A 14,823-nucleotide genomic window follows, 5' to 3' on the forward strand; every position below is an offset into this window, starting at 1 on the left:
CTTTTGGTCAACAGTCTGTCACCTAAGCTTGCCGTCTTTGCAAAACGGAGCATGGTTCTTTCGACCTACCGTTTTAACGATCGTCGAGGCCCGGAGCCAACGAGTGCATAATCGTATGCCTCCCTATCAAGTAATAATAATAAAAAACATAAAACGAACTCGTATGCTGAACAGGGAATATTCCCATATAAACATTTGGAGACCCGATGTAAAAACCCATATGTTCCCGTCAAATGGACACATTGGCCATATGAGCAGCCTGTATATCCATATACAGAGTATGGGGATCATATGGCGCATGTATATGGAAACATACGAGTTTTTGTGCGGAATCCTGATATATTCATATGGTACTACTCGACACGGACCAATGATTTTTTATCCCAATAGGGCTGCCTTTACGTAGCGTTAACCTTTACCAAACTGCTCACGTTTTTGTTGGTATAAAATCACGGTTACTCATTCGGAAAGCGGTCGATTTTCTACCTTTGTCGAAGTCTGAGCAGGAGGACGACTGTCTTTTAGCCAGGAGTTTATCATGTCGCGCACAACAACTTTCTCTGGTGGACAATAATTCAAGTGCGGTGTACTCACTTGACCAGATCTGGTGGTGGCAGGTTCTTGAGTGCCTTGATGGTCGGCATCTCCAGCGACTCGCCCCCACCATCGGGCAGCCGTCTGCAAAAAAACGCAGGAGAGACACGTGACGTGAGTTTCGAGCCTTCTCCAGAACCGGAGAATGTAAATTCTATTACTGTCACATGCTGCTGCTACAGGTTGTTAAATACGAAAGGAGGTCCCAGAGCCATAGGCTGAATCGGGACCTCCGGGGCATAGTAAACGTTTGCGTAGTTAACGTGTTTTTTAGCAGCAGAAATCGAGCGACAAGTTCGTATACGCTTAGAAATACAAAATATATAAGAAATAGAACAATATATATATATATATATATATTATGCAATACTAAACCTCAATGCAAAACGAAGCAAAATGAAAAGAAGCAAGAATATATAATCCTACAAACAATAATGAAAATAAATACAACGCGTTCGACAATCACAGACACGCAGGAGCCTCAATGTGCACACATATCGTATCTCTAGTGAATGCATATCAAGTGCAGGAGCTCGATCAAAAATCTGTACCGGAAAGAAAACCAAGGTGATTTTACTTCTTTTTAGAACCATGATAAAAACTATTTTTTTCGTGCCATATATCGCGAATATAACCGCTTCGAAAATTATCGCAGTTCCCGTCTATGTTCAGGAGTTGGTTAAGATTCTCAGCGTATATATTGTGGAAATAAACCAAGCACTGAATAGCGTTAACAATAAATAAATAAATAAATAAATAAATAAATAAATAAATAAATAAATAAATAAATAAATAAATAAATAAACGTCGATGCATTCTGCCATGAGATTGTAGAACGTATTTGTCAAAACCAGTGCTACGCCAGTATTTCTGCCAACCGAACGTGAGTCCATTACTGCTCAGATTCAACTCTGCCGTTGAGACATGTGCCATAAAGTGAATAATGAAAACGTTAATTAGTGGAACAATGTTAATAAGCCAGCATTACACTCAACACACCGTATTTCGTCGTGCAAGCAATGTCAGCCTCTTCAAGTAATCCAGCTAATGCGATAAAATTACGCTATCAACTGCAAAAACATTTTCAATAACTAATAATAATAATAATAATAATAATAATAATAATAATAATAATAATAATAATAATAATAATAATAATAATAATAATAATAATAATAATAATAATAATAATAATAATAATAATAATAATAATAGCAACAACTAATCTTTCATTCGCGTTGAAACAGTTCATCTAAAACATACACGGCTTGAAACTCTGCGCACCCAACGGCTTACGGCAGACACCGTCAAGCCAGTCAAAAGTACATTATATCCATCAACCTAAAGATCGGCTAACGTGACGTAATCAAATTGTTTTACGACGGCAACAACTTTGCGCTGAAAAGGTGACGTTCCCTTATACCGAAGAGCATTCTTTGCGATCTGTTAGCCTCCTGGTTAGCAGTTCGCTCTGCGCTAACCAGGATGCTTTACTAAACTGCGACGCTTTCTTTCTGAGAAACACGTATTGCGTTTCCTTTGTAATTTCGTGTCATAGTCGGGCACTGTGTGACATCTCTTTCCCTGTCGTGAACCTTCCTTCAGCTTGTTGTCTTCCGCAGAACTGGTTCGCCATATTCTTTGTCCCTGTGCTTCGAGTTTCCAATTAATTCGCCCTCGCTTTACGATCTGCTAGCCTCCTTGGACTACTCAGATGGTAGTGCGACCGTTCCGGAAAGGCGTTGGTTCCGAGTTCAGACCCACATACCACGACAAACTGTTCTTTAACCGTGATGCTCTCTTTCTGAGAAACACGCATGTTATTCTTCTTTCCTTTTTCTTTGCAAATTTGTGATAAAGTAGGGCGGATGTCAATTTTTAATGAACCTTCATTCACCCTGAGAGCTTCCCCTAACTGATTTGTTGTAATAATAATAATAATAATAATATTAAAAAAATCACCTGGTGCAACGCCTCGAAACCTTCACGTAGATGTTCACGCCAGACGTCGTTCGCTGTCTGCCCAAAACGTTTCTCCAAAGGATAAATTTCTGAGAATACGTAGTAAAAGCACAGACCAATTTTTGCATATGTGTTCATTAAGTTGTGCTCAATTAAGACAAGCTTTCGGGGCCTTTGGCAGAATCCAAAATCGATAACCTCAAAACTCAACTGCATGGTCACAACCAAACGCGGCCATCCGTAATAATAACAAAAAGCTCTTTGCGTGTTCTTAATTTTGTATGTTTTGCAACTCGATTCGTAAGGGGGCGCGTAAACGACGAGTATTGCACGTCGTTTCCGGAAGAATCGTGCGGAAGACGTGGACTTACGGTAAGGCACAAAAACATTATTTTCACCTATGAAAATATGGATTAAGAGACATATTTTAAGATTTTACAATGAAGACAAGCATATTAAGGCTTAGATGAATGCGAAGATCGCAAGATTACCACAAGCTACTCCGGTGAAGCTTTGTCTCAAATCTGTCCCCCTCCCTCATTCATCCCCTCAAAAAATAAAGAAAAAAGAAGCTAGGAATAGATCAAACGTTATTTAGTTTCGTTCAAGCATGTGTTAAAATGACGGAACGCTATAAAGCAAAAAAAAAATAACGATAACGTACGACGCGTCGACCGAGGGAAAAGACAAAAAAAAAAGAACGCTAGACAGCGCAGGTATCAAAATACGCGCACGTGAAACGCAGTCAACCTGGCCTCAGAAGCATATCGGCCTTTTTGCTGTCATTGTGTCGTCTCTGTCCGCCCCTGTTCGAGCAAAAGGGATTATGCAAACCAATCGGGTCCCCCTCCCTTCAGAAGGCAGTAGCACATGCCCCGGGGAGTATGGTTCAGATTACTTTTTGTCCGAGATCGGATTAGCGCAGTTTGGAACAAAGCAGTTATCGGCTTCGCCAAGATTCCCCGACGTATCCGCCCAGTGAGTGAGGTTGGGGGGAGGGGCTGGAGGGGGGAATCCAGTGTCGACGGAGGATCATCGGTGGACCGTGTCGACTTAAAGACAAACGAAATCTCTTCCGCACACAAGCGAGACGAGCAGAGATGAAAGCACGAACTGATTTGTGCAACGTATGAGAATGAAACGTGAGCCTTTGTACTTTTCGATTTGCGGCTCGACAAGGTCTGTGGTTTAGGCAAACAATCCGCAAAAAAAGGGAGTCTGTCAAAGGCCACCAGGTTATTGACCTGTAGGTCACGCAGAGAGTGAACAGGAAGATAAAAATTCGGAGTGCTTACACAAACAAGTTCAGTGAGTAAATTCGGGGGCCATGGAGTGGTCGCAAATTGTTCGAAAAAAGAGACGGGGGCCCACGCTAAGCTATAGGAAGCTGTTGGGACACGGGAATGTAGACATGTTTGCACTGTAAACGTTATTTGATGGAGACTCCGAGTCAGATTCGGAGATATGTGGAAATTCATATTTCGCTTTGACTCAGTCGAAAATACCGGCTTCGCATTTTCCATGGTGATTTTGGAATAGCTGCGGCATCGAGGTAAGAAAACAATGACTTTTTATCATGTTCCTTTGCTGCTCTACCTCTATAGACAAACCGCTGTTCGCCAGTTTTCACTAACTTCATTGTTTTACCTCAACGCCTTGCGGAGGTTAAAAGAAATAAGAGAAGAGGAACTAGATAAATTGTAGATACATTGCGCCTGCATTGTAGAAGAAGATACACTGACACAGAGTAACAATTAAGTAGACATAAACGAGAACTAAGCACGGTTGGCTACCCTTCCGCCGGGAAACGTAAGATAAATTGGGATTTGTATCCATGCTAACGCGCAAATTGCTGCAGATAACTTTTACACCGACGCACAGCAATAACGATGTCAGTTCAATAGCGAAACATCTTGTTAGAATATTTGAAATGGTACCCGTCTCACGGCCACTTATCAACGACGATGCCATCGTCGTTCTTTCGCTCACTGTCATTGAATTCAGAGGCAAACTAATTGTCATTTCACACCCACACCTTTCCGTTTGGTCGTAGTGACGTTCTTCCACTAAGCTAGATCCCATTGCCATATCCAACGCGTCTGTGTCGGTTTAGAGCGCGCTTGACCTTATTTTAAACATAACCTGAATTATTTTCCCCCTCCTCCTCATTCGTTCCTCTATCTCCTCTGTCTCTCTCTCCCTTCGTCCTCATACCCCTTACCCCAGTGCAGGGTAGAAAACCGGATGTGCGTGAGGTTAACCTCCCTGCTTTCCCCCTCCTCCTCATTCGTTTCTCTATCTCCCCCTCTCTCTTAGTCAACATACCCCTTCCCCCAATGCAGGGTAGCAAACCGGACGTGCGTCTGTTTAACCTCCCTGCCTTTCCTCTCTTCTATTTCTCTCTCTCTCTCTCTCTCTATTTGTCAAGTCATTGGCTGGTATCATTCGCCAGGTACATGTGGCAACGAAGGCAGGGCACCTATTTCCACCGTTCACCCACGCGTTACTTCGCCAGAGTTAGCTTAGCTAGCGCACACCGACAATTGCTGCTTGAAAACATTAAGCGCGCATCGCGCTCGACTCTAGTTCCTTGTGTGCTTGTCACATCTGTGTGCGATTGGATGTGTTGCTTCGTAAACTTCTATTTTCTCATCTTCCACTGGGTGCGCTTTTTGTCATTCCAAGGAGGCAGTTGCTAGTCTGTTTCACTTTTTCTTCTTGCTTGGTGTTTACGAGTTTTCATGAAGTCGTAACAATAACAAATCACGAGGACTGTGTATTTCACGACACTCTGTCGCCGCGTCGGCGTGTCCCTGTCACGCTAGGCGATGCCCACACTGTAATCAGAGCTGAAATGTGCTTCAGTACAAAATGAAAATAGAACTGAACAAACGAGACAGAGGGAGAGAGAGAAAAAAAAACGAACAAAGATGCGCATTTTAAACTCTGTTAGGGCTTTAACCCAAGTGAACACAATTTCATCGCCCAAACTGCTCCCAACGCGGTCGATACATTTCCTTTTGTATCGTTTTAAGTCATTTGAAGCATTGGACGCTGTTTTTGTTTTCCAGAACCCTTAAGCCTGACAACATTGGGAGCGGTTTGGGCAGGATTTTCCCACGCACCACGATTCACCGAGACAGAGCGCTTGCGCTAAACGGTTAAACCTTCGGTTATAAGTTTACGTCCCGTACGTCTCACGATATCTTCAGCTTCTAACAATGTAGGAACTGGGGCAAACCTTCGGTCTATCAAACCCGAACGATGTAACAGCGTCTAACCATCTCTCGTGCATCATGTCCTAGCTGCTGCACGCGAATTTAACACGCACAAGCGCTCACAAATGGTGCCATCGCGAGCTTTTCGCACAACGTTAGGCAAGTTTCCAGCAGCGACCAATTTTACACGAATTTTAGGATGCGGCCAGCTTCTGCACTATCGCCGGCGTTCGGACAAACTATCTAGAGTCAGCGCCTCGACACCAGGCACGATAGAACCATCTCGCTCGCGCAGTCCGCGGCTGTGAGACCCGAAACAGCCGTCCCCGCCCCAATCGCCTTCACGCCGAGCCAGTCGATACACGGAGGCGAGATGAGGAAGATTGAGGAAGCTGGCACGGCGGGACAGCAGGGCACGGCAAAGAAAACACAAGCGACGCCGGCAGCAACCGAGGCAGGCGAGCTCGCAGCGAACTGGGCGGCCGTGGAAGTGAGCGCACAAAGCACGGAGGGACGCGGCGCGCGTGCGCGACCGGCGCCTGATGAAGTTTCCCTTCGCGCCTGGTTAGCTTCATTGTGGCGCGGGTGGCGTGGGAATAGCGCGCTGCTGCTCGGCGGGTAAGCCGATTAACGGGGGGCCACGAGGCGGCGAGCTGCTGCGCCCCCGGTCGGTCGGGCGACGGGCGTCGACGCTCAGCGGGGCTGTCCTTGCGGTGCGCCGCGAGGTCGCCCAGACACTGCCGAAGGAAGAGGGTCGCGGACGCGCCGTGCTGTCTACGAGTGCGGGCGTGCGTGTGTGCCTGAGTGTGTGCATGTGTATGTGGGTGCGTGTGGGCGCGCACGCGCGCTTGTGTGTGCGTGTGTGTTTGCGTGTGTGTGTCATCATGCCTGAAAAGGCACTGCCACCACGTCGACCTTTTCAATACCACCCTCGTGCAAAGGTATTCTCAGTACACACAAAGTGAAATGAAGTGCGTAAATGAAGTGGGCTTCTCCGCGCATAGGGTGTTATTGTAGAAAAGCCAGCTTTAGGTAAGACGATAAGGGTTTGAGATTAGATACGTGGATAATAGACTTCGGTGTTCGGGTGTACATTAAAACAGCGGGTTTCGTCTTCCTCATGAGCGCTTCTCTTTTATTTTGCCTATCACTCCCATTATTCCTCCCCAATTCTGAGTGTCAGGTTGAAACTTCCGGTTCAAACTGGCTTCTCAGCTCTCTCTCTCTCTCTCTCTCTTAACTATCTTCTTAGGTCCTTCATAATAGATATATACATACCACCACACGTAAAATAAATAAAAAATAACAAGCCAGAGAGCTGACGTGGGGATCGTGCGCATCACTAGTACCGTTAAGGCCGCAACGCTGCTACAGCCGACTTGATCACGTTTGTACGCCGGGAAAGTGGCTCCAGCGACCTTCGGAGCCGACTGACGCCTGTTGTCACCAACGCCCATTAGGCATCCTGCTCTGACGGCGGGAAACACTCAACACCCACGGATAGCGAACAGCTTTCTCCAGTCGGTGCATGAATGTCGACAGTAGGAAGAAGGTGCGCGGTCGTTTCGATGACACAACCATAAGCGTCCCGGACGAAGGTGATCGCGTTCGTCGTCGTCAGAAGATTTTTTTTTTTGTTATCGCAAAAGGTCAAAGACAGCGCACGATAGGAAACTGTTGACAAGACGTCGCGAGTGCAGGCATGGTGCCTGCTGGCTCTGTCAATGCGTACATGCGTGCGTACATGCGCGGCAGGCTTCAAATAACTACTAGCGGCCGTCATTATGACATGAAAGGGGAGGAGAAAAACCTTGCTTCTGAAAGAACGTTTTCACGAGGAAGGTAGCGAGAAACAATGTTCGCGTTGTCGTCTGGTAAAGGCGTCCGAACTATGCAAAGAACCGTATCTTTGCCGGGCCTATGTCTATACCTTTGTGGCGGCTCACGAACGGCGCTTCAATTTGGACATGAGCGAGAAATGACTCTCAACGTCACGATAGATCCCGTGGTTTCACTGCTGAAATGCGATGCTTCTCGCGTTTCTAGGGCGCACGCGCATGGCTGAGCAGGAGGTGCGTGGCCCTTGTGCCCGCGCAAGTGGGACGAGGGATAGCGCCGGACAAGCGGCTAAGGAATTTTCTCCGTTAACTGATCTTGCGGAATGGTGCTGACGTGGACGTGAAAAAAAATGTCAGTGCTGGTGTGTTGTTGCTTTCGTGGATCTTCCTTGTTCTCTATTCAACAATATATTGGGAAACTTCTCAAGTCAACTGATACACGGTGACTTCATTTCTTCGTCGTCTTTGCTGTATGAAGGCGGTCTCTTTCCTGTGGTTATCGGTGGGCCGACATGTGGGCTTTCTATCCACGAGATTTTATATTGAAGTATGCGAGCCGCCAAGAGCTTTCGTATCTTTCGTTAGTAGCTGCGTGAATTTTTCTTTTCTGCATCATTTTCATTTTGTCAATTCATACGACCTAATTTTCCTTGCTCTTAAGGAACGAACTACTATAGTTTTGCCATGGGTACGATGTCATCGCAAAAATATGGCTAAATAAATGTAAAATACTCAAGAAAAGAAGGCACCGTCTAGGATCAGAAAGAACCTGCCGCCGAAGGAACTGTCGATGTCACATTTCTCGTCAGCTTTGTTGCGCCCTTTAGGCACGCCCTCAACTATTGTTTTATCGTGTTATCTGCAAAACTCCTCCCCACTTTCTAGGCTTCAACATCGCGCCACACAGAGTGGCCGGATACTTTCGATGTCTTTGCGCCCGAACAGCGTAACATGCGCTGGAGGAACAAACGTTGCAGGGACCAGGGCCCCTATGAGGGCAGCGCAGACGACCTAAGGCTGATTAGCCAAATAGATTAAATAAAAAAGACCCTGTAGCCCTGATACCGTTTGCGACGACCATCACCGGAGGCGCCTGCGGCCCAAGTAGAAAACCGCGGGGAGCGCTGCCGCAACAAAGTGTACATCACGCCCGTCGAATATCGCCGGTGGTGTAAACAGAGTCGACCCGCTCCTAACGACCGCGCGCGAGCCACTAAAAACCGCGGCCACAGCTGCCGTGACTGACTGGTGCAGCTCACACACACAAAAAAAGAACGCACTCGCACGCACACACGCACGAGAAAGCAAGACGCGCCAGTGCAAAAGCACGAAGCGAGAGGACGTGCCGACCAGACAAGAGGGAATGTTTCACCGCGGGGTTATCATGCGGCCCGTTATTGCGGCGCGGATCGTCGACGCAGCTACATCGCTACAATGACCGCCTCGCCCCCACCCGTCCGCGCCCAACGCACCCCGCTGGCACACGTACTACACATTGCCGCGCAGGCTTTCAGCCATATACGCGGCGGCGCAACACCCGGGCAAGCCGGAACGCATTAGCATTAAGAGGGGTTCGCATTAGCCAGCCGCGTGCGCGAGTGCTCGGGCCCGCTCTCCCTTAGCTTCCTTCGCCATCAGGGTTCTCTCCACTGCCCTCGTTACCAAGTGCCGCGCCGCGATCACTGTTTCTCTGTCTCTCTTTCTTTATGTTTCTGTCTTTCTCTCCTGGTGAGGGTGCGGAAGATAACAGGTGTGCAAACTCGACCCGAGCGCTCCGCAGGCTATAGCGTCCAGGTATACGCAACAAGATCGCGGATCGCGACGGCCTGTTACCGAGGGCGAGTCGGCGCGGAGAGATAAAAGCGGAGCGGTGGAGGCGGCTCGCCAGATAGATGGATTGATAAGAGAGAGCGAAGCGCGACCGACGGAGGAAGAAGCTCGAGAGAAGCGAGAAGTCAGCCTCGCCGGCACGGGGCGAGGCGCGACGCGAGTGGCGCAGCAAAAGACGCCTCTCCCGAAGCAGGTAAAAGCTGGCCGCACCACGACAGAGACGAGGGAAGACACGACGAAAGCGGGAGCGAGTGAAGAAAGGAAAAAAAAAAAGAAAAGTGAAGCACCGGTGTGACAAGATTGGGGAGAGGGGAAGCGAGAGAGGGCTCAGCATTGCGAAGCCGATCGTGCCGCGCATGCCACCTCGGGCGCTTTCTCCTTCGGACTCGTTAATCTTTTGGGATTCGCTCCCTAACGAGCTAATGGAGTTTCGATGTTCGAGCGTCGGCGCGAACCGCTTAGCCTGGCTCCGAAACCGGCGTCTTGGGTCCGTCTCTCTCTCTCTCTCTCCCTTTTTGTCTTGTTTGTCTCCCGGATCTCTTGACGCCGCCGCTGCTGCTGTGCCGTATAGCAGTGTACTCGCGCGTGACTCGCCGATCTTTTCCCGTTTTCTTTTGTTTGTTTTTTTCTCCTGCCTGCCTTTTCGCCTAACCGTGATGCCGGCACGCGTCCCTCTCTCTGTTTCTCTTTTCTTTTCCAGTCCACTTGGGATTACGATCCGTAGGTGATCTCTCCCGGCGCATCCTCCGATTCGCGTGCTGCATCGGTGGACGCAGTGTTGCGCATAGATATGGCGCGCGCTGGAGTGCCTTTCGGGAGTGACGCGACGGTTGTTGGAGGCGTGCTCTGTTTGTTTGTTACTCGATATACTGAGCGCGCGAGTTATATACGCGTGTCACGCACTACGCTTTCGCAATGCCTTTTCTCCCCAGCTGCTTGTGAGGCAATCGGCGGCGTCCACACGAGCTGGCTGACATATTGAACGCGTGGACGCCTTTCTCGGAAGTCCCCTCTTTTTTCTATCTCGCCTTTTTTTCTTCTTCGTTATTCCTCGCACTTAATTAAGCTTCGTCGCCGATTTCAACATGCTTTGGCAGCCCGTTAAGAACGGCATTTTCTTTTCCTTTTCACTTGCCGCATGAAAGTTTTCGCTATCTATAATATGGATAGCCGCCCGACTAATTATGCTTGAGCCAGTGTGAAATTCTTTTTTTTTTTTTTGGCGGGAGGGGGGGGGGGGGCGTGTGTTGAATATAAGCGCCGTGTGTCGTACTCTTTTTTTTTTGTGACAATGTGCGTACGCGAAGCTTGCGGTGCAAATTTTGGTAGGTGAAGTGTCACGGCAAACTCTGATGAGTCTCGACTGACATGCGCGACTAATGTAAACGATAGAGCTCGTTGGCTCAACTTTTGCCAAGGTATTCGTTATGTCGAAAACTCCTAGTAAGTTTATCACACGACGTGCGTCATTGTGGAAAACAGTAGACGGAGATTTCGAAGAGTGGTACTAAAGTTTCTCGTTGCCCAATGAATTAGTGGTCTTCTGACGCATTGTAACTTCCATGAGAGGGCAGACGGTACTACGGCTATGGGTCCAAACAGATTTCTTGGAAATGTCGTATGTTTTACTTCTGTAAAATAAAACTGAAATTGAAGTTGAACTAGATTAGCTATCTGATCGCACTAAATATATGAACTACTTCATTGCGCATGTATATCTTGGCGTAAACATAAAGCACGTCTGATTACATACATTGTTCACCCCATTAATATTTCACGGCCTTCTTCTGAAGTGCGGTAGGAAGTCGACACGCGTAACAGGGGCACTAAAAATGGTACACTACATCGGTTTTCGCCTAGAGATTATTCCTTTAAAGGTATATTTGCGTATCTCAGACAGAAATACATATTATCGGTGAAGCAAATAATAGACAGATGGCTACTCCCGAACTTCGCGCACAAGCCGCGTAGTTGATGACGTCAGTTTGGCGTCACGATTTGTACGCTATCTTCTTCACCCGTGCCGTAAATCTGGGGCCTGTATAACGAGCAAGCGAGTACGTTTTGATATGAGTTGATTTTATGTTTATTTCTTTCAAACGAAAAGGGAAGCCAAGGCAAAAGACGTAGGCCTGACTGGGCCTTGGCTCCCTGTTACAGACGTTAGGGGTACGGACTCAGTCGAGCCTTTATGTACGCTCCTGAAAAAAAAAAAAAAGAATAGCACCCTGTTTAACTAAAGTGACATCTGTTCATTTGTTATTGTTGTGCGTGGACAAGTGAACATTAGCGTTTTCTTATTTTTTTTAATTAAGAGGCGTGTATTGTCCTGAAGTTGTACCCAGTGGGCCAGGATAGACGCCCTGGGTGTTGGCTCCGAAATACTCTCCCCCTCTCCCCTCGGAGTGGGGAGGGGGGGAGTATTACGAGCACAGTTTCAGGTATATCTGAAGGTTTGCACCGAGTCTACACACGGTCGCCAAGACATGTCGACTTGATACGTAAGAGCTTCCTGTGAATACGGACCCACATTTCCCGGCTCTCTCTGACTAGGGCTGCGCATTAAAAAGAAAGGAAGAAAGAAAGAAAGAAAGAAAGGAAGAAAGAAAGAAAGAAAGAAAGAAAAGAAAAGAAAAAGAGAAACAAAGAAACACTGTAAATTTTATTACTGTAAGCATTCAAGACTTCATCCGCAATAACGAACTCGCGAAGTGAAGTTCATCGGTTCGTTTACGTCGGCAGTAGCTGCTGCTTTTAAAGGCGCGGCACAGCGAAAGTGTCGATGGCGACAGTGCTCTGCGATCTGATTGCGCAGAGCTATCCGAGGGAAGAAGCAGCGAATAATGAAAGAAGTGAAGCAGTGATACTACACGACTGGAACAGGACACGATGGAGAAAGCTCCGCGCGTCGCGCTCAATCACACTGACGCGGTCGCGACGTGGAGGACGCCACTTCGAGCGGAACGGGCAGCGCCGGGAACTCGCGTTTTACACGTAAACGCCGAGGCGAAAGCGCGAGCGTTCCGTCTGCGCGCGCCGGTTGCCATGGAGACCGCGTCGCGTGCGAGAACTGATGCGATTTTCGAGCGGGACACACGCGCTCTGGGCTCCTCTTCGCCGTTTCTTTTTCTTCTTTCGTTCGTTTTTCGCGGTGAGGATGGTAGAGAGAAATAAAGGTGAAAAAAAAAAAAAAGAGAAATGACGCGACGCTGGAGCTACGAAAAAAGGGAAATGCGTACAACCGGGGCAGGAGGTTCCAGGAGAGTGGGGGGGGGGGACGTTCGGGGAGAGGAGGTAACCACTTTAGCGCGAGATTCTTCCGATCTAATCAAGCCGTGCCAAACTCGGTTTCTCAGCCGCCGCTCGCGGCTCGAGTCGGGAAGCGAAGCGGCCGTCGGGGCCCGATGAGTGCGAACCTGGCCGAACCCTCGGATCTTGTGTAACAAAAGAAAAAAGAAAGAAAGAAGGCTCAAGCTTCCCAAACCTTCCCATTCCCTCTTTCGCCCGAGCCACAGCGCAGCGCATCGCCGAAATAGACACTCCCGAAAGGGCGAGAGAGAGAGAGGTGATGCACTCGAAAGAAAGAGGGAATGCGGAATCGAAAGGTGGAGAGGGTGAAAGAGGGCTAGTGTATAAGAACACGCGGCCGGCAATTGCAGAATGAGCCGAGGGAGAATGGGAGAAAGGGGAAGGAGAAGAGGAAGGTCAGTGGAGAACTCGAAATAGAACGCTCAAGTCCGTGGCCGACGGGGCCGCGAAGAAAAGAAGATAGGGGAAAGAAAGGTTTAAAAAAAAAAAACGAAGACAGCTTGAAGTAGAAGCAATACCCTCTCTATACCATTCCATGCCAGTCTTGTTGCTGCGTGCGTGCGTGTGTGTGTGTGCGCGCTTTGCACACGTAAAAGCCGGCGGAATGCGAAAAGAAGAGAACTACGGTCGGAGCGCACCGTGAAGAATACACGGAGAACGGGACGAGGAGGAAATAGGGGAAACTGAGCCAGAGCCCCGCAAAGAGAGGAGGAGCAGCGGTGGTCGCTAAGACGCCGAGGTTGCGGGGAAATGACTCCGGGCCGAGAGATAAGACAGCTTTTAAAGATTGATCGCTTGACCGGCCTGGCTTCTCGTGCCCGCATTGCTTAGGCGCTTGTTGTTGGTGTTTACGTTTGCGGTTTAGAGAGGCGAGCGCGAAACAATGGTCACGTCAGCGCGGGGGAAAGAAGGATCCGGAGATGATGTGAAAGAAGAAAAAAATAAGAAAGAAAGCGCGACGCGGCGTTTCTGGCGTCAGAAAGATGGACTGCACTCTCAGCTGCTTGAGACAAGAACGAGAAAACTGAACGCGTCGAAAGCGAGTCTGTCGAATCTGAAAATAGATAGCCTGTTCTTACGGGTTTTTTTACCCTTTTCTCGGATAAATGGAGTTAGGGCATCGGGTCTATGCGCAATGCGTGTCTAAATTGAGATAAGTCTTTTTTTTCCCTCTGTTTTGGAAGGACAGCGAAAATAGTTGAACGGGGAAACCTACAGCGTGGGGATAACGTAGATCCTGTTCAGCCTGAATGGCATCCATTCTGCGCAATAGCTTTCAGCGTTTGTGCAGATCATGTTACTGTGAATCAAAAGCGGTGCGTAAATGGCACGGCTTACGAAACCAAAGATCGTGTTTCGGCATCCTTATATTTAGATTCGAGCACGTTTCATCGTCGACAGGTATTGGCGATCGTGTGCAGACTCGATGCGAACCTTCACATGTGCGCGAAACTGTGCTCGCTCTATCTCCCTCTCTCTCTTTTCGTCCCTACACCCCCCTTCCCCAGTGCAGGGTAGCAAACCGGACGTGCGTTTGGGTAGCTTCCCTGCCTTTCCTCTATTCTATTTATCTCTCTCTCTCTTGTCTCATAAAGCACGTTGCAAGCATGATCGCCAAACTACAAACATAACACATGTAATTCTGCTGCGAGTTGTGTGGGTGTTGCAAACGCCTTGTTGAACTTGTTGCGCCGTGCCCAAGCGTTAAGCCTTCGAAGTGCAAATGCACAGACATACGAAAATTGGTCATTACAGAGAATTCAATAAAGACGATATTTATAATGATTGAATCATTCTTGAACCGGTTGAGCGTTCTGAAGCAAGGAGGTACCCGTTTATAGACGGCGCATCGGATAAGTTTTGTCGACATATGGCTCTTAAATGCGCAAATCAAGTTCACGTAAGCGAGGGTTCTCGCACTGTTACATTTCGGCGCACCGTCTGCTTCAGAAATACAGAACTGCACTTGTTAAACCGCAATTCCAACCAATCCACTTGCTCGCATACTGCCTGCGCTACATTCGTGATTGATTCAAGCGCTTCGGCAGCTACGTGCTCAACTTGTGTCACAT

General features: G+C 48.1%; 1 protein-coding gene across 2 annotated transcripts in view; it reads right to left on the reverse strand.

The window, feature by feature from the left end:
- The window catches only part of LOC142579757 (vesicular glutamate transporter 1-like), a 231,426-nt gene that overhangs the window by 105,540 nt on the left and 111,063 nt on the right, over positions 1 to 14,823 (reverse strand). For both annotated transcript variants that reach the window (XM_075690304.1, XM_075690303.1), the window contains exon 2: positions 595 to 678. In XM_075690304.1, coding sequence (XP_075546419.1) covers positions 595 to 678 — 84 coding nt within the window. The remainder of the gene's footprint in view (positions 1 to 594; positions 679 to 14,823) is intronic.

This window comes from Dermacentor variabilis, chromosome 4, assembly GCF_050947875.1.
Source record: "Dermacentor variabilis isolate Ectoservices chromosome 4, ASM5094787v1, whole genome shotgun sequence".
NCBI classification, from domain to species: domain Eukaryota; kingdom Metazoa; phylum Arthropoda; class Arachnida; order Ixodida; family Ixodidae; genus Dermacentor; species Dermacentor variabilis.